The sequence below is a fragment of the Leopardus geoffroyi genome, chromosome C1, assembly GCF_018350155.1.
Source record: "Leopardus geoffroyi isolate Oge1 chromosome C1, O.geoffroyi_Oge1_pat1.0, whole genome shotgun sequence".
Lineage (NCBI taxonomy): Eukaryota > Metazoa > Chordata > Mammalia > Carnivora > Felidae > Leopardus > Leopardus geoffroyi.
In genome coordinates this window covers 79,821,182-79,844,233 of record NC_059328.1, presented here as the reverse complement: position 1 = coordinate 79,844,233, position 23,052 = coordinate 79,821,182, and the positions used below count along the sequence as shown (strand labels likewise).

The window sequence follows — 23,052 nt, the reverse complement described above, 5'->3', positions numbered from 1 at the left end:
TACCCTTTTCAATGAATTCTTACTTTCATTCAGCCAACAAATATTTACTCAAAATCAGACTCAATCTCTAATGTCCTGCTACCAGCTTCTTTCCACTTCCCCCTGAATTTTTACCAACCGGAATTTATCTCTTTTATAATAGAATTTTGCTTTTTAATATATCTAATTGCTCTTAACGAGGGTAAATGTTTCTTGAGGAAAGCTCAATAAATGTTCAATTTGAGGTTCATACCAAGTCTACTACATATGAAATTTAGTAGTAAAGAATCACAAAATCTTCCCTGATCTCACCGGTCGAAGTGTTCTCTTTAATCTGAACTCATCAGGAAACTGCCCTACGCTACCCTTTCGTATGCTTAGGCCTTATCTTTAGAACTAGAGTATTAGCTTCTCAAAAACAAAGATTAAGCTTTACTCTTTGACTTCACACACTGTCCAGCAAATAGTGCAAATCAAGAGACCTTAAAGAATATGAACACCCGCAGTTTGGGGGGAAAGGCCTTAAGAAAGAAAATGAACTAAAAGGGTAGAAGGGGAACTTTGCCTTAACACCTGCTTTTGGGAACTAAAACCAACTAGTGTTTCAAAGCCATGGTAGATGCTTTCGCTGTCTTTTTAAAGAGGTATGGAAGGAAATCACCAGCGCGACCGCCCATTGGCTGGGAGGCGAAACCGCGAGCGCGGCTGGTGACGCTAGGTGGAGGGGTCACGGGCCGGCGCTCCGTCCTCTGACCGGCAGGGGGAGCCCTGCCGAGCGCCGGGTCCCTCCCCGCCCCGCCCCGCCCCGCCCCGCCGCGCGCCCAGCGCTCTCTGCGCCGCGCGCCCGCCCGGCGCCACGCCCGCTACAGGCCAAGGGCCAGTCACCCGCGGGCGGGCGTCCCGCAGCCTTCTCGCCGCCCCGCCCCGCCCGGCCCCGCCGCGGGACGGGTAACGGTTACCAAGCACTTTCTCAGCCGCGATTTCTGCTTAGTCATTGTCTTCCAGGAAACGGTCCCTTCAGTTGGGAGTCAACTCTGAGGCGGCAGCCGCAGTAGCAGCAGCCGCAGCCGCCAGCGCGTCCCTCCCGGGCCGCCGCTCCGCCACCGTCCGGCCTCCCTCGGTCCCGAGCGCAGGCCGAGGTCCCGCCGCGTGGGGCCGGCAGCCTCGCGCTCCGCTCTCCCGCCTCGGGCACCGCGTCCTGCGGGGCGGCCTCCTTCCTCGCCTGCGACCCCGTCGCCTCCTGGCCCCTTCGGTCGGCCGCTGCCATGGGCACCGACAGCCGCGCGGCCGGGGCGCTGCTGGCGCGGGCCCGCACCCTGCACCTGCAGACGGGGAACCTGCTGAACTGGGGCCGCCTGCGGAAGAAATGCCCGTCCACGCACAGCGAGGAGGTGAGGGACGCGGAGCTCCCGGGGCAGGCCGCCGGCCGGGCGGCTCCGAGAGGGAGGCAGCGCCCGAGGGGAGGGCGGGCGGCCAGGCTCGGGGCGCGGCGGAGGGCGCCGGGTGAGGCCGCTGGGGTTACGACGTCGCCTCCAAACCTGCTGCCCCGCGGCCGCGCGTCTTAAAACACTTGGCAGGTGCAACTTCACCCCGGGGGATGCCTCTGTCAAGCTTCCGGGCGACAGCCGAGCTCTCGAACGTGCCGGCCCCCTCTTCCTCGCGGGGGTGGGATGGGCGGGGTGGGTGCTGAGAGAGCCAGTACCTCGCTCCCACGCTCTCCCAGCCCCCCGGCCCCTTCCCCCTTCCCCACCCCGCGGCCAGGTGAAGACAGTGTAGAGACTCGCTTTTCCGGGATTCAGGTGAGGGTAGCAGTAAATAATCCACTTAGCTCGGAGGCTGACAGGAGTTTCTCTATTACAGTAAGGCAGGTGACTAAACGCTCAGGTTCGGCTTTGGAATAAGGTACAGATTTTTCTCGCCCAAGGTGAATCTCCCTTAGTTTATTTCCCTGAAGACTAATCGCTGGTTTGAAGTGGCAAAGATCAGTCTGGAATTACACACGTGTTACGGGTATGGTGCTGGTCATCCCTGCGTGGGGAGTCCGTGTGCACAGCCCGTTGCGGAGGCATGTCGGTGGTGTGGGACGATCCGAGTATCGAGGGATGACTAAATGAAACACACCTTTTCGTTCAGGAGCTGTGTGACTGTGAGAAAGTTCCCTTCCCTCAGTCTGTCTCCACAACTTTGAAGCTGATCAACCCGCTGTGAGGATGAAAAGAATATAGGAAAATGTTCACCATGCAGGCATTTATCTCATTATTATTTTCATCTGATTGCGTCAGAAAGCTAAAACAAAGCTTGATTAAAAGAAGAAGTGCCCTATGCCACCTTATGACGCTATCAGCTGTAGTCCTAGGCAGCGTTTGCTCTTTTATTGGAGATGCTGGTAATCGGTGCAGGAGCACAGGGCATCCGCATATGCTCTGGGCCTGTGGCCAGGCCTGGCGTTGAGAGCGAGCACCCATCAGAGTGAGGACTCTGGGCTGTAACTTTAATAGGAATCAAAGTCCGCACCATATTCTGTGACCAGATTCCATCCACCTCAGTGTGTATACATTTTTCTGTTTAAACCGCCCCACTTAGACTATTTCTCCCTCAAGTAAATATTCCTGTATTTCTAGTCCCTTAATTTCCTCTCAGCCCTGTTGGTTCAATGCACCTTTTTCCATGTATATTAACAATATTGGGTGAAACTTTTGCTCTCTTGTTTCACTGCAACACCCTCTAAAGTAGTGGCCTTCAGAGTTTTTTGACTGCAAGCCCAGTAAGAAATTTTACCTTGCAGTCGCGTTCATAGTCCATAAGGACAGAAAGTAGGATGCGCGGTTGCCTGGGGCTGGGGGTAGGAATGGGTAGTGACTCCTACTAGGCACATGGAGATGTTCTAAAATTGGATTGTGGTGATGCTGCACAACTCTGTAAAACTCTGCACAAATTCTCTAAAACTCATTGAGTTGTGCACTTAAAATGAGTGAATTTTATTTATGTAAATTATACTTAAGTAAAACAAAAAATCTCAAAGGTTTTATGAAGATATTAACCTTTAGTATATACTGTGTATCCTGATTTTTTTTCTTATTTTTTAATGTAACAAGTCACATCCCACACTCTTTCTTTCTTTTTTTTTTTTTAAGTTTGTTTATTTTTGAAAGAGAAAGGAAGCACAAGTGCGGAAGGGGCAGAGAGAGAGGGAGAGAGAATCCCAAGCAGGCTCTGACTCAGGGCTGGAATCCGCGGACTGTGAGATCATGACCTGAGCTGAAGTCAGATGCTTAACTGACTGAGCCACCCAGGTGCCCCTACACTATTTTATTTTATTTTATTTTATTTTATTTTATTTCATTTTATTTCATTTTATTAAGTTTATTTATTTATTTGAGAGAGAGAGAGAGAGGATCCCAAATAGGCTCCTCACTGTCAGTGCAGAGGAGCTGAAATCAAGAGTAGGAAGCTTAACTGACTGAGCCCCAGAGGTGTCCCTACACTTTTTATTTCTTAATGTAACAAGTCATACTCCACAATTTGAAAAACATTGTTCAAAGGACTAATTCTGGTTTGGGTGTTTTATTTTGGGTTGCTGCATAAGAGGGACAAAATAAGCTAGAAAACATTTGAGGAAAACTTGAAGATAATGGCAGCATATTGTAGGGAAAATATGACAGTTTAGTTAGGAGAGGCATGTTTTGTTTCCATGTAAAAAGGAACTTTGTATCACCCAAAGCTCCAAATTAGGATATGCTACTTGAAACAGTTTAATCTCCTAGAATAAAGAAACTGAATAAATCACTCATTATTAAGAAAATTTACACACTGAGAGTTCAAGTTTCCTAAAAAGGTCTCTTCTAGTTCTAATGTCTTTCTTTTCTTTCTTTTTAATGTTTATCCAGTTTTGAGAGAGAGAGAGAGAAAGAGAGAGAAACAAGCAGGGGAGGGGCAGAGAGAGAGGGAGATACAGAATCCAAAGCAGACTCCAGGCTCTGAGCTGTCAGTGCAGATGCAGGGCTCAAGAAACCATGAACAGTGAGATCGTGACCGTGAGCCAAAGTTGGCCACTCAACTGACTGAGCCATCCAGGTGCCCCTCTAATGTGTTTTGTCAATTCTATGATCTTTAAAAACATTTTTTTTTCACTAGAATTTTATGAAGTCAAATCTTGTTTTTTAAATGAGCCATTATAGGACTGTTTTGCTTAGTTCTTTGTTGTAAGAGTATTTGGCCAGAGAACTCACGTAGTAAGTATATTTACAACTCTTAAACAACATGAGATCTGATGATACATGACATTATGATGATACTTCTCTTCAGTGATCATATGTGTATATGATAAGAATGAAGAGAGCAGAGCATAAAGAAGTATAAGGTTAATGTTGGGTCAATATACATAACATATAAAAGATTAGAAATCACTAGGTTAGTGATATAGTCAATGAATTTCTCATATTATTGTAACATTGGGTCTGTTCTGACATTTTGCAGAATCCAAGATTATTAAAGAAATGGTTTCAAGAAGGGGTGAATACTCTGAAAATATACTTCCTTCCTGAATTGGAGAATTCATCAGGAGAGCCTTAAGTATGCAAATAAGCCATCCTTCCAGAGGAAGTTTTCTTAAAATTCTCTCATGATATGAGCCAAACCATACTTGATAGAATTCTTAACCTGCTACCTCAACTTTTACTAATTTTGAAAAGAATATTGACTTGTAATTCTCTTTGGAATGATTATCAACTAATTTTATTTACTATTTTAAATTTGATTATATATTTTCTATGAAGATACAGACCTTGTAGATTGAATTCGTATGGGTTATTGTGGATAGCACATATAGTTTTGTTGTAGATTATGAAGCTTAATCTAGATGACTCTGAGCTCTTAAATTGATAGACCAGTTTCTTGTAATTATCTGTACTAAGATAAAAGCAGTAAAGGGCTTGTGTCCATTTTTATCATAAGCAGTCATAGATCAGATAGTTCAGAAGCTGAGTCTGTGTTATTGCTATTTGGAAAGTGCTTTTGCAGTTCAGGGACTTGCTCCCAGTTACTCATTTATTTTCTCATTGATTGCCCACAGAATGCAAAGCACTGTGTCCTTGGATGTTTATAAGTGATTTCAAATTGCTAGCGTTGCCCATTAGTGGTCCTAAATCAGTTTGCTGAGTCATAGAACAGCATATTTTTTTCTAATTAATAGAAGCCATCAGAATGCCTGGCATGTAGCAAACTATTTGTTTTGTAAATATTTTGTTCTGTGTATGTAGGTAGTCATTCTCTATGTGAATGTATGTACGTCTTACTCTGGACTACTATTAGACAAGTTTGAAATACACTGACATAAAGCATGAAAGATGAATGAGCATTTTAATGGATTTACAACATATATAATGTCAGTATAAACAAATTTTTGTTTGTACAAGAATATATTGAAGGCAGGTTGGAGGTATACCTAAGTGTTAGGAAATGACGTGTGGGCTGACATTATGCAAGTTGACTTGTGTTAAGATATGACTACAGTGCAGGGCACCTGGGTGGCTCAGTCAGTTAAGCCACCAACTTCGGCTCAGGTCATGATCTTGTGGATTCGTGAGTTCGAGCCCTGCGTTGGGCTCTGTGCTGACAGCCTGGATCCCGCTTCAGATTCTCTCTCTCTCTCTGCCCCTCCCCTGCTCATGCTCTGTCTCTCTCTCTCTCTCAGAAATAAATGTTAAAAAAAATTTTTTTAAATAGTTAAAAAAAAAAAAAGAAAGAAAAAAAGATATGACTATGGTAGTTCTCAAACTTTATATGTTGATTACATGGGATACTTGTTAAAATGCAATTTCCACTGCCCTTAGAGTGATTCAGCAGGTCTAAGCTGGGGCTCAGGTAGTGTAATTTTTAATGAATACCACAGGTGAATAATGTAGGAGTTCCTCTGGCCACACTTAGAAAATCATTTGTCTTTGAGGAATATCTCATAGTGATTAATAATAATTTTAGTCAGCCTCCCTGAACTTGAACCCCTGTTTCTTTTTGTTTCTTTGGGAATACTTTTATGTCTCAAAAGTTTACTTAAACTTTCATTAGTACAAAAATACTTTTAAAATAAGTACTGTTTATCATCATTTGAAGATTAAGGTAAAAACATTTAAATACGTTTTTGTTGAAGAAAACAAAAAACTTGTAAAACTAAAATTTTGGTTTTTATGATTTTTCCTATTGACATCTTTTTTCCACTTATCAAACAAATACATTCTTATTGTAGAAGTATGGAAAAATGTATAGAGTTTGATTAACAGTTTCAAAACGCATCCCTTTTACAGCTTCGAGATTGTATCCAAAAGACCTTGAATGAGTGGAGTTCCCAAATCAGCCCTGATTTGGTCAGGGTGAGTAAAATGTGAATGAAGAAATCATGTGGGTCAAAAGGGAAATGCAGTAAGCAGGGAATTAATTCCCCAGTTGTGATAGGGAAGTCAAATAGGCAATTAGCATAAAACTCCCTGTAGCTGATTTGCTGAGATGGCTGGCTGCCTGACCCAGTATGCTTAAGCATAAAACAGAAAATCCAGGATGTGTCACCAAATCTTCAACTAGACAAGATAATCAGGATTCTCGGTGCTTAATTCCCAGCACGGTATCTTCACAATGTATTTTGTTCCAGTTTATATTTGGTCTAGTAAAGGAATGACTGTTGAGCAATTTTGGTTGCTAGATTGCTTTGGTAGAGCATCATAACTCTCAATATAATTTTTTTAATGTCAGTTTCAAGTGAAACACTGGGTGTCACATTAAATACCAATATATGACTATTATAAATATTAATATATAAACCAGAGTGGTTGCAAGCCACTCTTTGGAATCCAATTCAGCCAAAAGCTCATAACAAATTACATAGACTACTTTAAAACTATGAAAGAGGACATGTGCTGGAAACGCTTGTTTCCCTGGGCATTCTGCAAGTTTAAACTCTCTAGCTGCTAGGCAGATGTTGATTAATGTCTTTGATCAGTCTGTGTTTCTCTGAAATGACCATTTGCCTCTATGCATGACTGATAAACACTTACTGTAAGCCCTCGATGTGTGCTAGGCATTGTAATATGCTCAAGAACTGTGAGGAAGCCCTCACTATTTACTTTGTAAATGTGGGTTAATATATTTCTGATATATATGTACTAACATTTTATCATTTTCCTCGTAATTTATTCATTATAATGCATTAGAATGGCCTTTACTTTTTTTATTGCATTCAGGAAAAAAAAACTTGTTTTAAAGTGTTTGTGATTAATATAAGAAGTTTTTAACATGTCATTATCCTGAATGGATAAATATTTATCATTTTTCATTGGTTTCTTTTTTAACTAAAATTATGTACTGTTTTGTTTCCCCACCGCCACCACTATTTGTTTTGTTTTTGTTTTTTATCATGCATTCCTCTGAGTACCTGCTCAAAATGAGTTAATTTTTCCCAGTAAATGGACACACACACACAGCATTTTACCTTTGTTTCAGGGTTTTGCAAACCTTATGAAGCTCATCCAGACATTCAGTAAAGAACCCAGTTATCTTATGGGCTCTCTGCTTTTTTTTTTTTTTTTTTTAATTTTTTTTTTCAACGTTTATTTATTTTTTTTGGGACAGAGAGAGACAGAGCATGAACGGGGGAGGGGCAGAGAGAGAGAGGGAGACACAGAACCGGAAACAGGCTCCATGCTCTGAGCCATCAGCCCAGAGCCTGATGCGGGGCTCGAACTCACGGACCGCGAGATCGTGACCTGGCTGAAGTTGGACGCTTAACCGACTGCGCCACCCAGGCGCCCCTGGGCTCTCTGCTTCTAAAGGGCACTATGGACAATAGAAAACATATAGCTAATCAGAAACATTAATTTTATATTTATTGTAAACATTGTGTGTTTATTATAGGAGTTTCCAGATGTCTTGGAATGTACTGTATCTCATGCAGTAGAAAAGATAAATCCTGATGAAAGAGAAGAAATGAAAGTTTCTGGTAAAGTCCAGCCTTTACAATTTATTTTGTAATACAGTGGAAGTGATAGATTTTGTCAGGCATGGGAATAAACCTTTCTTTCCCTCTGGTAATGAGAGACTCAGTCACTAAGTGTGAGAAATACAGAGATTCTTTTTAAACATAATCTTGATGTAAACTCCAAGAGGAAGTTATAGGAGGTCAGTTTTGGCTACTTAAGCAGAGTCCGAATAGAACTTCATCTTGCTCTTCTTCATGGTGGTCTCATTAATTTATATGTTGGACTTCAGAGCAGTAGGAAGATTAAGGTGGAGGGAATGGAAAGAAGAAAGGGAAGGCTTAAGAGCAGTGTCTACCTGAAGCGAGCATAAGCCTTCTCTTCCTGGTGGAACACTGCTGAGCAATGGCTGAAGTCATCTGAAAGCGTAAACAGAAGTCTGGCAACAAGTTGCATGAAGAGAAGTAAAATACATGTTAAACTCATTCAACAAATATATTGAGTGACTGTTTTCCAGAGACCATGCTAAGCTCAAGGAACGAAAAAATAGAGATGTGCTGTTTTTGCCCTCAGTTTACAGTCAGCATAGCACAGTTATTAAAAGCTTGACCTTGGCTAGATTGAAATTCCTTCATATACAGATTACTGACTGGTGTAATCTTGGGCTAACTAGTTACTTAACCTCTCTGAGCCTCGGTTTTCTCATTTGTAAAACAGGGATGCATCTGTTTCACAGGCTTCTTCGTAAATTAGGTGAAATAACAAAAGCACTTAACATAGTGCTTGGCAAAACAGTTAAGTGCTAGCTAGATAGTTGTTATTTATTACCATTTGTGGTTGTGTTGTGGCTGTTATTTTATTAGGATGGACCTGTAAGATGAGATAGGGCATTGTCTTTTGACTCAATAACTACCATTTGTTGAGTTATATTGAGTTAGCAATATAACGATTTGGTTATATTTCCTCACATGATTCTCAAAACAATTCTACAAGGTAGGTCTATTGTCCCCATTGCACAAGTGACGTTAAATAACTTAGAAGTTGTCATGTAACCAGTATGTGGTTGAACCAGGAATCCATCCAGGTATGCCTGACTCTAAAACCCATTTCTTTTACAACACATTGCTATTTGTGTTGGAAAAGGAGGTAAAAGCAACCATTTCTCTGTGGTTGATTGCAGTTCTTCATGGTTTAGATCCATCTTGGAGCTTGTACAGGTTGTCCTCAGTTCCTAGAGGGCTTGAGATTTTTGATAAGTATCAAATTTTTCCCTATTTGAAGAGCTTCCCTTTCCCTACGTATCTAAAAATACCTCCTTTTTCAGAGAAAGGAGACCATTTCAAATAGCCCAGATTCATGACCACAGGGATAGTGGTGGGGAGGGTTTTCATGGAGCATAACTATGGCAGCTATGGTTGGACCAAAGTGGTGAAGATTGACTCTCACCTGGTAGAGAGTGGTGATGACTTAAACAGAGAAGCTGCATGAGGAAAGCAATGCTTTAGGAATATTAGCAGTAGAAAGGAAGGGACAAACAAAAGAAATGTACAAGGTAAATTTGTTGTATTTGTTGAATACCAGGCAATTTACATACAAATACTTCATTAGCCCTGTTTATTTCTCCATTCCCTTTTCTGATTTTCTCTCTTCTTGCTCTCCCACTACTCCACCTATCTGTCTATTGAGTAAATTTAGATTTTGAATACTGAATTTACATGAGGTAAATCTATACAAATAAATTTGAATTTAAATCAAGCCAAAGCCTCAGTCTTACAGAAAACTACTCTGCTTTCCTGGTAACCAAAGAAATGCCAATTAATGTGGTCCTGAAACCACATTAGGTGTATATTGTACCTATTAAATTAGCAAAAAACTTACATTTGATAGTGTTCTATACTGTTAGGAGAGAAATTCTGTTTTTTGGTTTTTTTTCAAATGTTTATTTCTGAGAGAGAGTGCAAGCGCAAGCAGGGGAAGGCAGAGAGAGAGGGAGACAGAGGATCTGAAGTGGGCTCTGCGCTGACAGCAGAGAGCCTGATGCAGGACTTTAACTCATGAACCGTGAGATCATGACCTGAGCCAAAGTCAAGAGTCAGACACTTAACTGACTGAGCCACCCAGGCACCCCCAAATCTTTTATATAACAGTAGGAGGTAAATAAAACATAAGAAGACTCACAAAAAAGCTCATACCCTTTGACTCATAAACACATTTCTGACAATTTGTCCTTGGGAAATGCTTCAGCATAAAGTTGAACAAAGTTACCAAGATGTTTCTTTAACATTGTATGTGATAACAAAAAACTGGTACTAATGTAAGTGTTCAAAATTAGGAAATTATTTAGTAAGTTATACCCTATCAAAATTACAGAATAATGTTCAGCCATTAAAAATGAGTATGTAAAATTATTCATTAAAAATAGAGAGTATACAGAAACCTAAATAGTGACTGCTTTCAGTGATGAGACAATTGGCTTTTTTTTTTTTTTTTTTGGTCTTTGTATTCTTGTAGGTTCTTCTCATTTCTAGAGTGAATATATTGCTATTATGATTTTTAAAAAACTTTAAGGGAACTAAATACTTGATAAAGATGTAAAAAAATTATGTAAAGGTAAACTAAATAGATAGGAATAAATGCTATACCCTGCTTCATATGACCAGTAACTGAAAGGTAATGTCTAAAACTTAGAATGATTATATTAGAAAGGTGAGGTTGTGGTGTTCTTTTCATTTTTCTTCTCATTATAAGTAATTTTAATTTAGTCTTTGCATTGATTTTAGTTTATTGAAGAAAGTAATATGCTCCATTAATATTTAATACATAAAAATATACATTTTGAGTAATTTAAGTTTGTATATTTATCTGACCTGCCTTCTAACAGATGGAAAATTAATATTTGCTTTTTTGTTTTGACAAATGGGTATTTTTTTTGGCAACTGACATATAAGTTAAAAATTACAATGGAAATGTACTTTCATGTCTTAAAATGGAAACTATAAAATTATGTGACAGGAAAGGAAAGATAATTCATACAGGATTCTCTGTCATCTTACTATTGTTGGCAATGTTAATACTGTGTAGTAAAAGTTACCCAAATGTAGTAATCAGTTTTGTTTTCTTTTGTTACCCAGCAAAACTGTTCATTGTAGGATCAAACTCTTCATCATCAACTAGAAATGCAGTTGACATGGGTAAGCAAAAATTTAACTTTTTACCTTCATAATGATCTTTAAATTAGTATAGGTGTATTAGTTAGGTCTTGTGTTCAGGTCCAGAAAAAAAGAAAATGAGCTCATTCCAATTTTACTCTTTAAGGTTCTAGCCTAATTTCTTAAGGCTTATGTCAGATCATATAAGCATTTGTAGGTTCATATTTTGATATATAAGAAGAATGTAAAAGATATAACATAATCAAATATTGACTATATGTTTGGAGATAGAAATTCTTAATCCTATTCTTAGCCCTTTTAGTACTATAATGAAATACCACAACCACCACCACAACAAAACAAGCATTTTCATCTTTGGCTCTTGGTTAGATTATTGTGATATTACAATTATTCAATATTTTTTCTTCTAAAATGTTCTTACAGTATAGAGGTTGGACGCTTAAGTAATTAGCTCTATAATATAACTGTGGAATGGAAAAAGAATCATTTAAAGTAAACTCGTTAAATTATTTTTATAGAAATTACCTCTGTTGGGGTGCCTGGGTGACTCAGTCGGTTAAGTGTCTGACTTCAGCTCAGGTCATGATCTCACAGTTCGTGAGATTGAGCCCCACATTGGGCTCTGTGCTGACAGTGCAGAGCCTGGAGCCTGCTTCAGATTCTGTGTCTCCCTCTCTCTGTGGCCCTCCCCCACTCACACTCTGTCTCTCTTTCCTTCAAAAATAAATAAACATCTTAAAAAATTTTTAAAAAAGAAATTAAATTACCTCTATAAATATAGACTAGAACCATAAATTTAGTTTTTCAGAGTCTCAAGACTATTCTTTGCCATGACTACCAATTACAGAATATGAGGTCAGAATTCTTATAGTCATCCATATAAGATACTAGTAGAACTGGAGAAGAAAATTTTATGAAGATAAGGAAGCTACCAAAAAATTGTCTTAGAAACAAGATGAAGGCCTGTTCTCCAGAAGGACTATAATAACTGTGAGTCCCTAGGAAGGAGGCAGGTCAAAGAAACTGACTTGTCTGCCACACAGACCCAATAGATGAACAGGGGCTTATACTTTTTTAAGAGATGGAAATGTTGTAAATGATTATGAAACTGAGTGAAATAATCTGCTATATTAGAAAACTAGTGAACCATATGGACAGAATTTAGTGGGATACTTGAAGGACATTAGAAATACTTGTTTTTATTATGTAACAAATATTTATCCTTTTCATGTTTTCCTTCACATCAGCCTGTTCAGTCCTTGGAGTTGCACAGCTGGATTCTGTGATCATTGCTTCACCTCCTATTGAAGATGGAGTTAATCTTTCCTTGGAGCATTTGCAGCCTTACTGGGAGGAATTAGAAAACTTAGTTCAGAGCAAAAAGATTGTTGCAATAGGTACCTCTGATCTAGACAAAACACAGTTGGAACAGCTGTATCAGTGGGCACAGGTAAAGCACAGCGAGATCACAAGTACTCTGGGAGGAGCCCAGCTGTTATAGTCTTTGCTACATACTGTTTAGCATCATACACAATAGTGGACAGTCACTGTTGATTTGCTATTCCAAATGTGGGAGTTTTGAGGCAAGATTTATCTAAAACATTGGATTTTTTGGTCTCAAATACGTGCCTAATTGAGCTTAATTATTAATTGGTTTTCAAATAAGTGACATATTGGGGTGCCTGGGTGACTCAATCGGTTAAGTGTCCAACTCTTGATTTCAGCTCAGGTCATGATCCTACAGTTTGTGAGATCAAGCCCCATGTTGGGCTTCATGCTGACAGCATGGAGCCTGCTTAGGATTCTCTTTTTCCCTCTCTCTCTCTCTCTCTCTGCCCCTCCCCCATGCATGCACTTGCACTCTCACTCTCTCAAAATAAATACACTTAAAAAAAAATGAGTGACAAAAACACTGGAAAATGTGTCCTGAAGCACTTGTAGCCAAAATGAATTAAGGCTGTTTCCTTCAGTTTTACTTTTGTGATAAAATTATTACATTTTTCTTTAGATAAGATTACATTGTGGTTCTGATTTCTTAAGTAAGGGAATATCATATATACAAATATTTTGCTGTTACTTAAAGATAAAAAAGACTTTAGGTTCATAGAATTTGATACAGAGTAGGTGTCATAAATTAATCACACTCTCTGGCCTAATAATGTACAAAACTATTAGGGAAGTTGCTTACTAACTAGTATTTTACCTTTACTCTCTGTGTTGTTCTTTATTCCTTATACTTCATCCCCAATCTTCTCCTTTTCAGATTTTTCAGTTTGTTATGGACAGGAAGACCCTAGAGAACATGTTGCCCCTTCTCCCTTTGATTTGGTGATAGCCAGAATGTGGCCAAGATTCTGCTGGAGAGACTTGGGTGATCTGGAATGTATCTATAAATTAACCGGAGCAGCTGTTAGAAATTATCTAGTTCTTTTTCAAAATGTGTCTGATTTATAACCATATTTTAATTTTATTTAACGTTTATTTATTTTTGAGAGAGAGACAGAGCACAAGTTGGGGAGGGGCAGAGAGAGAGGGAGACACAGAATCTGAGGCAAGCTCCAGGCTCTGAGCTGTCAGCACAGAGCCCGATGCAGGGCTCGAACTCACAAGCTGTGAGATCATGACCTGAGCTGGTCGGAAGCCCAACCAACTAAGCCATCCGGGCGCCCCTATAACCATATTTTATACTTTAATATTAAATATTTGTATCACTCCTCTTTGATCTTTTACCTTTAAGACATACTCCCTCTTTAGCTGGAACCATCACACTTAGAATCATGTTTATTTCTGAGACAGGTGTACTAGGTTGCAGGTACTAGCGGGAGAGTTTCTAGTAGTGTAGCACTACATTGGCTACCACCTGGAGTTCTTTCCTTTCCCTGTTACCACTAACATGAGTTAGAAAAACATGTTAATAAATACATTCATTTAAAGTATTTTATAAACTGTAAGCATTATACATGCAATATTTCATATTTTCTAAAGTTGTGTCCTTTTATTGCTTTCCACTTTTTGTAGTACTTAATTTAGTGGCAATGTCATGATTTTCTTCACTTTAGGTAAAACCAAATAGTAACCAAGTTAATCTTGCCTCTTGCTGTGTGATGCCACCTGATTTGACTGCATTTGCTAAACAATTTGACATACAGCTATTGACTCATAATGATCCAAAAGGTAAGATTGAGATTTTCATTTCTTGATTGATCATGAGGTTTTATCTTACAAGAAGCTACTTGTTAAAATTTAATTTTTAATTTTGTACAGTGATAAATGTTACCTAGAACTTCTTTTAATGGTTAGTTCAAAATACATATGCCTTTATTTTAGTTTCAGAAAGCTTTATTTTGTCTTTATATCAATGGGAAAAAAATTAATGGGATCATTTCCTGAATACCCAGTCTGTTGAAGTTTATAAATATTAAGGATCTTTTAGGATATTTTAAATAGTATCATATAAAATCTTGTATAGTACAGCAAAAATTGTACTGAATAGCCACTTAAAGGGGATAAATATCTAGAAAGAGAGACAGGTAAAATTTAATTTAAAATTTAAGCATCTTAGGATAGGTAATTGATTAGGTATTTTATTAATCATTACTATCAAGACATGTTTTGTGTTGATCAGAAACATTTGATTATTGAGAATGGCTTCTCTGCCTTCTGTAGAATAATTTTTATTAACATTTTACAGGATAAGTAGGGAACTGGGAAGGGAATGTTTTATACTTTATACTTATTTATTTAGCAGTCTGCTCCATTCTTATTTTTTCACTGAAAAAAATGAAACAGTGTTTTTGGTATAGTTCTAAGTGAGAAATGTCTTGTGAAAGTTTTAAATCCCTAAGACATTTTTTTAAATTTTAATTTATTTTGAGAGAGAGAGGGAGAGAGTGAGCGTGAGCAGGACATGGGCAGAGAGTGAGGAATAGAGAATCCCAAGCAGGCTCCATGCTCAGCACAGAGCCCAATGCAGGGCTCTATTTTACAAACCTGAGATCATGACCTGAACTGAAATTAAGAGTCAGACACTTAACTAACTGAGCCACGCAGGCGCCCCAGAGATTTGGCCTTTTTTACTCCCCAAAGTAGGCTCCACACCAGTGTGGAATCCAGTGTGGAATCCAGTGTGGGTCTTGAACTCATGACCCTGAGATCAAGACCTGAGCTGAGATCAAGAGTGGGACGCTCATCCAACTGAGCTACCCAGGTACCTATGACATTTTTATAGAGGTTTTAGTTTAATAAATACTGGAAGAAATTACATTTTCTAGGTGATTCTTGGAGAAAAAATATTTAGCTTTTACTTCCATGTCTAAAAAGATGGCTTTATACTGGTGGTTGGATTCAGTTAGTGTGCTCATGTATACCCCCTTAAGATGTTACACTATTTATTAGCAGTCTGCCACATTTTCATTTTTTCACTGTTTTGTATGAAGAGGAGGAGTTTTAATAGTTACTGTTCATTAGATACTAGGTATCATGCTAAATGCCTTTGAGAGATGATCTGTAATCCTCACAACAGCTGAAACTAGACATTTTATTGGTAAGCCTCAGAATTAAGAAAGTAGCCAAGGCGACCCAGCTGGCATGGGACAGAGTTTAAACTTGGACTTGGTCCTGGCTGAATTTGGAGCCTTCCTCCCTATGCTATACTATCGTTTTGATTTGAGATGATAGCGTTGTGGTATTTCAGCCTGAAAACCTTACTTGTCAGTTTTCATTTAAATGATACCAGAATAGGAGATAATGACTTTTGCCTCTCCCTTTAGTAATTACTTTCATAAGTAATTAGATTCATTTTTTAAAAAGTCATTTTAGTTGAAAATCTAACAAAGAATTTCTATGCTGATTTGTTCTGAAACATAAACCCAGCTTTAAATTCCAACTTTCCATATGTTAGTAGATATTATATCACTTATCTATTTATTTGGTGGGGGTGAGGAGGAGGGGGGCTTTTCCAACAGTAATTATTACCAACAGCTGATGGATGAGCCTGCACCCCATTCTAACTCCACTTGAAAAAAACTCTTTCCTTCTTACAGTAGGAAAGGAAATAGGAAAAGACTAAGGTGTCTGGTATTTTATTTCCATGTTATCTAAATGTTGGCATGTGGATTATGTGCTAATGCATGTTGTTATGGTGAAATAAATTGCATATATATATGAGAAGAGAGATTTAATCCTTTTTTGATATTTTTTTGTTTTACTGACATAACTTGACACTTGGATGTCTTTCTAATTTTACTTCTAAACCCTTTGATTAGAATTTATAGGCTGATTCTGCATATACCATTAGTGAATCTTCACTTTGATCTATAATGAAGCAATTATTTTCTTAAAAGATTAATTGTGTTTACTGATTCTAAAGAGCTCGCATGGTTAATGTAAAAGTATGTAGTTAAGTTGATGAATAATAGCATAGCTCTCTGATTATGTGTGTCACATTTTATTTTTTAAGCACTCAAGTTGTAAAACATTTAACTCTACTTGTCATCTAAAATAGAGTTTTGTTTTTAAGTCCCCTCTAAAGCCCTTCCTCTGTTCTAAAATTACCCTGTTCTTCAGAAAGTGTTTATTTTCCATTACTCTTTGCCCTAGAAGTTGCGGTAACAGTTCAACTACCGTCAGGGTGAAACTGTGAAGTGGGTGATCCTGACTCAGAACCTTCCCGTTTTCATTTGTTTCACCCTCCCCTCACTCCCATTAAGTCTGATCTGCTTTATGTCTCATTTCCTCCAGAATCCTCTTCTCTGTCAGATGGTCTGATAAGCAAATCCATGTTCATGTTACTTTCCCAAAGAGACATTCGCCTTCCATTTATGAAAGCTACACTTTACTAGGCTGCATAGCCAAGTTATCTAACCTCTCTGCCTCAGTTTCCCCCTGGAAAAGGGGAGAATATATCTATTTTATAGGGTTAACATGTGGATTAAATGAGCTAATACATGTACTCAGAAAAGTGCCTAGCACATGATAATAGCAAACATTTACTGAGAGTTTACTATTGACATTATTCAAATATCACAGCAGTTCTTTTGGGGCAAGTGGGTCCTTTAGCGCTCCCAAATCATACAGTCTAGATGGTCACTTAATCCCTATCTGTGTGGTTGGTTCTGACCCTACTAGAAACTTTTCACATTGATTGGTTGATTCAACAGACATTTGAGTACCTATTATGTGTCAGGCAGTGTTCAGAATACTAGGGATATAGGACGAAGTCATATAAATTCCAACACTCATGATGGGAGGAGACAGACCATAAGATAAATGTTAAATGTGATAAATGGTGGTACATGCTATGGAGAAAAGTTGACTGAAGGAGGAAAGAGTGCCCAGGTTAGGGATTGTTGTTTTATATGGGGTAGTCAGGGAGACCTCTCTGCTAAGGTGACATTAATCAGAGACCTGCAAGAAGGGAGAGAACCTGTGGGAATCTGGAGGAAGAGGATTCAGGAAAGAGTAATCAACTGATTCAAAAGTGTGAATGTGCTTGAGGATTTCAAGGCCAGTGTGGCTGGAGAAGAGGCAGTGAGAAAGAGAGTAGTACATCAGAGCAGGATGTAAATGTAGAATCAGAAAATAATTACTTTATCAAAGAGATGCCAAAGAGTTTTTAAATGATCACTGGTGCCCGAGAGAATATGATAAGATTGGCATTCTGACATTATCAACTGCTAGTGGAAGTGTAAAGTACAGCCCATCTGGAAAGCAACTCAGAGTATCCTATAGATCAAGCTTTCAAAATGTACTTGTACTTTGGCTTTGTTATTCCATAGCCAGGCATGCATTTTAAAGATGTTCAGCATAGCATTATTTTTATTAGCAAAATACTAGGAAAAATTTAATTTTTTTGGTTAGCAATGAGGAAATGTATAAATTATGAGATCTAGATAATGTAGTATCTGGGTAATTATTAAAAGTGATACTTCCGGGGCGCCTGGGTGGCTCAGTCAGATAAGCATCTGACTTCGGCTCAGGTCATGATCTCACAGTTTGTGGGTTTGAGCCCTACGTCAGCTCTGTGCTGACAGCTCAGAGACTGGAGCATGGATTCTGTGTCTTCCTCTTTGTCTGCCCCTCTCCCACTCACCTGTGTCTCTCTTTCTCAAAAATAAACATTAAAAAAAAAAAAGTGATGCATCCAAAGAATAATTACATGGAAAGATTCATAATATAAGTTGAAAAAATAAATTAGGTTGTAACTACAATTATGATTTTTAAGATATGGAAAATAGATGCAGAAAAAAAGTTGGAAGGAAATACATGGCAATGGAAATGATCTGTCTCCAGTTGATAGGATTATTGATAACTTTCCTTTTTCATCGTTGTATGTAACTTTCCTGTATTTTCACTGGCTCTACATTAGAATCGCCTGGAAATCTTCAAAAACAAAACAAAACAACAACAACAAAAACCAAAACAACTATGCAGGCTCCACTCATCAGAAGTTATGAATTAAATAGGCCGGGGTACAGGTGTAGATACCTTAAAGAACTGCCTGGCTCTTTCTGATATTCTGGTTCAGATTCATAGCATACATTAAGGAAAAGCATATTTTATATTCTTCATATTTTATATTTCTTTGAAGTGTTTCTTTTGTTGTATCTAAATGCTTACCTACATGGTAAAGTGTTATTTTCAAATTTAACACTTTGGGTTTTTATTTGTTGTTTGTTTGTTTTAAGAACTGCTTTCTGAAGCCAGTTTCCAAGAAGCTCTTCAGGAAAGCATCCCTGACATTCAAGCACACGAGTGGGTGCCCCTGTGGCTACTGCGGTATTCAGTCATTGTTAAAAGTAGAGGAATTATCAAATCAAAAGGCTACATCTTACAAGCTAAAAGAAGGGGTTCCTAACTATGACTTAGGATCATAACCTACTTACTGACTTATAGTTTCATTGAATATAAGATAAAATTGAGGTGTATAAAAATCTGGTTACTTCCTGTAAATGCTGTCATGGAGGCAGCTATTCTTCAGTTATATTTGACAACATGTTATCCGTCAAGTTTTGAATACTTCTCCTGCCTCCATATCAGTTCACTCACCTGAACCACTGTATTGTTTTCATTAAACTATTATTTTCTAATTGAAATTGCCTATAAAGAAAATACTTGCAATATATTTTTCCTTTATTTTTATGACTAATAGAAATCAAGAAAATTTGTTGTTGCATATATTTTGGGCCTAGGCATCAGGGTAATGTATATACATATTTTTTATTTCCAAAAATTAATTAAAGGCTTCTTATTCTATAGTATAACTAAGCAATTACAATTGTTAAGATTGAAATACTGGAAGATATTTTTTCTGTTATTAATGATTATATCCAGAGTAACTGGAGTAGCTGGGATCCACAGTAGTGTAAATAAAATTCATTTCTTCAATACATGAATGAAAACTTAATGTGTCCTTGCTTGTATTTACCTATAATGATTTAACCTTGTATTCTTGTGCCATGTTTTCCTTGCAATGATTTCCAAGACAAACCAAAGCAAATCTGAAAAAGGAGACTAGAAGCTTTGAAATTATTATTTGGGGTTTTATAAAAGCAACTGTTATCATCTCCAGATTCTTTTTAATTCTTGGTCCATCCTTAATATTTTGCTACTCATTCAAGAATATTCAAAAGTATTGAGCGTTTACCATGTACTGGACATTGTGGGCTATGGGAAGTGGGGGGCATAAGCATTCAGAATCAGTTGAGTAAAATAGGTAATATTTGCTCCCCACTAATAACTGGCTAGGAGGTACTAAAAGCCAGAAAAGGAGTGAAAAAAATCTTTAATTCAGGGCCAACATTGTCTTTTTGGACAACTTTTTTGAGATGCAGTCTTAACTATTTAAAAACAAAATGGTATAATACAAACTTTAGAACTAGAAGAGGCTGTAGATTATTTATTATAATTCCTCATTAGTTTAAGAACCAGAAAATAGCAAATAAATAAGCCATGACCTCTGATATATACTCTATGTCTCCATAGTTCTATAAATTTGTGTCTGTCATCCAAATAGTTTGAAAATTTCTTCAAAAATCTCACATCTCAATCAGTACTTTTAAACCATGTGTCCTAATACATGGTTTATAAAAATTAAGATATAAAACTAATTTTGCCGAAGTTTTTTCAACTTAGACAAAAAAAATATGGTTTCATATTCAAAGTAAATACACTAGACTCTTCCTATTCTAAACAAGGTTTTATAGTTTACTGGTTGGATAATTTCATCATTAGAATTATAATGTGAGGGGCGCCTGGGTGGCGCAGTCGGTTAAGCATCCGACTTCAGCCAGGTCACGATCTCGCGGTCCGTGAGTTCGAGCCCCGCGTCAGGCTCTGGGCTGATGGCTCAGAGCCTGGAGCCTGTTTCCGGTTCTGTGTCCCCCTCTCTCTCTGCCCCTCCCCCGTTCATGCTCTGTCTCTCTCTGTCCCAAAAATAAATAAACGTTGAAAGAAAAAAAATTAAAAAAAAAAAAAAAAGAATTATAATGTGAAATCAGCTGAATTACTTGCTAAAACTCATTTAAACTTAGAGCTTCCTAAAGCCTTATATAGCCTTTTTAGTAATTGTATATGTTATTGAATGTATATAGTTAACTTTTTTTTTTAACCTGGAAATGTACATTTTTTTCATACAACCTAAGTTTTTAAACAAATGTTCATTTTAATTTAAGCCTAAACAGTGAATTGGTCAAGGTATTTTAAGAGGGAACTTTAATATCACATTTTTTTTTTAAAAAAACCCTAGACTTACAGAAATGGATTGTTTGAAGGGTTATTTTGAAGATTAAAAAAAAAAAATGTTGCTGATTTATGCAAGTGTCAGAGGAACTTTTTTGTGTGTTCTTCTCTCCCCCCTCTCAATGAAGAAGCAAGATTATAGTTTCATGTTGTGAAGGGGATCAGGTAGATATGGAATTTTAAGATTATTTTTTTGTTTCACTTCTGTACCTTTAATTTCTGTTTTTTAATAACCTGTAAAAAATGATTTTTTTAAGGCTTTACAATTTTCCAAGCTGATATTTGCATCTTTTTTTCATAAACTATCAGAATATAGTGAATACTTTCCAAATACTTAAGGACTTAATGTTTAAAAAGCCATAAAATAAAGAGCAGTAATACTACCAAATAATTGCTTAAAGCTGAAAGCTAAGTTATCAATAGTGTATATAACAGATACGTTTTCTCAGGAGAGGTGTGTCCATGACTCAATATAGAAAGAATTTATATAATTGTTTTTTTTTCCCCATAAACATGAAAAGAAGCTACAGCTTGTTTTTACATTTCCAAAATACACTGGAGCCTTACTTTAACACAATGTACTGTAACTTAGAATTTGTTCTGTGATGAGTCTATCTTGAATTCCCATCCAAGAAACTATAGTCACCAGAAGGACCAAGGTGTCTTATAAAATACGTTCACATTGTGTAAATTCTGAAGACTACATTGTGCTGGTATCCAAGTTAGGGTATCCATTTAGGGATGGCGGGTGCTAGATTGAATCACAAGTAGCTAATGATTTTTCTGTTCTCAAAGATCACTTAAACAGCTATGTATGGAATAGAAAATAAAGTTACTCTATTTTGCATAAATGCTGAGACTTTCCCTACCAGAGCCAAGTAGTAACTGAAATAAGATCTTTGTTTTCAATGATAAAGGCTTAAGTCTCATTTAATTACATCTCATTTTTTAACAGATTTCTTTCCAACTTTTCCACCTAGCATTTTCAATATTGGGGAATGTAAGTGATTGATAGTTTATTATATATTTGCCAACATTTGATCTCTCTGCAAATTGTATGTTTAGAAAAATTTGAAGTTGTTTTAAGGAGAATTTAAACCATTTGTTTTCATAAGCAAATATACCAACTTATGATTCTGAACCTCTTTTTTAAAGTTAACTTCCTAATGTACCAGAACTTTTACCTGTCATTTCCCCCATAAAGTTGATGATGGGATATGTCAGTTTTATTTTTGAAAACTATGTAACATAATTTTCACTAATATTTTTTATAGTTTTCAGAATTAGAAATACACTTAGGGGAAAATGTTTTCATTAGATAATTCTACTTTTATGTGTCTGTAGTAGTGTATTATGAAATACAGGCAAAATAAAAGCATTAATAAACATGTTTATAATAGTCTTTAATATCACCTATGAGTATTAATGAATTACCTAATAAAGTGTGTTGTATATTTTTTAACTGAGTTGAATAGTGTAAGCATCTAGAATATTATATTGATTTTGACCTATTTGAATTCATAAACAGTATGATTTGAAAATTATGAATAGCTTTTAAGTATCCAAGCCATAAAGCTATTCATGCATTCATTCATTCAATGATTTATCAAATGCCTACTGTATGCCAACCACTGTGTAAGGTATTGGCAGATAAACATAGAAATGAAAAAGAACCTGTGTCTTCAAGGAGCATATAGTATATTGGGGGGGGGGGGCGGGGAAGAGAGATCTGTACATGAATAAGCAATAAAGGCTGCATCTGTTAATGACTGAAGTGGTGAAAAGGGATTGGAGGCATAGGGAAGGAAGTGGGGCTAGGGAATATCTACTGCTAGGAGACTCCCTGAAGAAATTAGTCTTAGAGTAGGATGACAGGATAGGTGGGCATTCTGGCAGAGGCCTTTGTTTGCCTCATTTGTAAATATGCTTTTATTGAATGATGAACAATTTATATGTAAACTTTAGAAACTCAGTGAAAACACTTTCTTAGAGCGCTTGCCCTTACAGATAAAAAGGAATGGCTTCTGTTGAGACAAGAGTAAGGTTGGAAAAGTAATGTTTTATAATCAAGAGGCTAAAACTTGGCCAAATCCCCCACATAGATCAGAATATGGCTGTTACATAGTTTCACTACCAGAAAAGTCAAACAAAACTTTAATATGTATCTCTCAACAATGAATAAATGTATAAAATGTCATACAAGA

At 37.5% G+C, this 23,052-nt stretch overlaps 1 protein-coding gene and 1 long non-coding RNA gene across 3 annotated transcripts in view; one reads left to right on the top strand and one right to left on the bottom strand.

Annotated features, from left to right (window-relative positions):
* Positions 1-1,049, bottom strand: part of LOC123598260 — a 19,578-nt gene extending 18,529 nt beyond the window's left edge. Inside the window, exon 1 of the long non-coding RNA XR_006712467.1 lies at positions 939-1,049. This is a non-coding gene — a long non-coding RNA (uncharacterized LOC123598260). The remainder of the gene's footprint in view (positions 1-938) is intronic.
* On the top strand, positions 812-23,052 carry GCLM (glutamate-cysteine ligase modifier subunit). 2 transcript variants are annotated; one of them, XM_045478345.1, is made up of 7 exons: positions 812-1,370; positions 6,279-6,344; positions 7,879-7,963; positions 11,072-11,131; positions 12,358-12,560; positions 14,170-14,284; positions 20,856-23,052. In XM_045478345.1, the coding sequence occupies exons 1-7, from the start codon at positions 1,245-1,247 to the stop codon at positions 20,876-20,878; spliced, it is 678 nt and encodes a 225-aa protein (XP_045334301.1). In that variant the 5' UTR covers positions 812-1,244; the 3' UTR covers positions 20,879-23,052. The 2 variants fall into 2 exon arrangements, with proteins under 2 accessions (XP_045334301.1, XP_045334300.1); XM_045478344.1 differs by lacking the exon at positions 20,856-23,052 and adding an exon at positions 18,796-19,514 and having other exon boundaries at positions 815-1,370.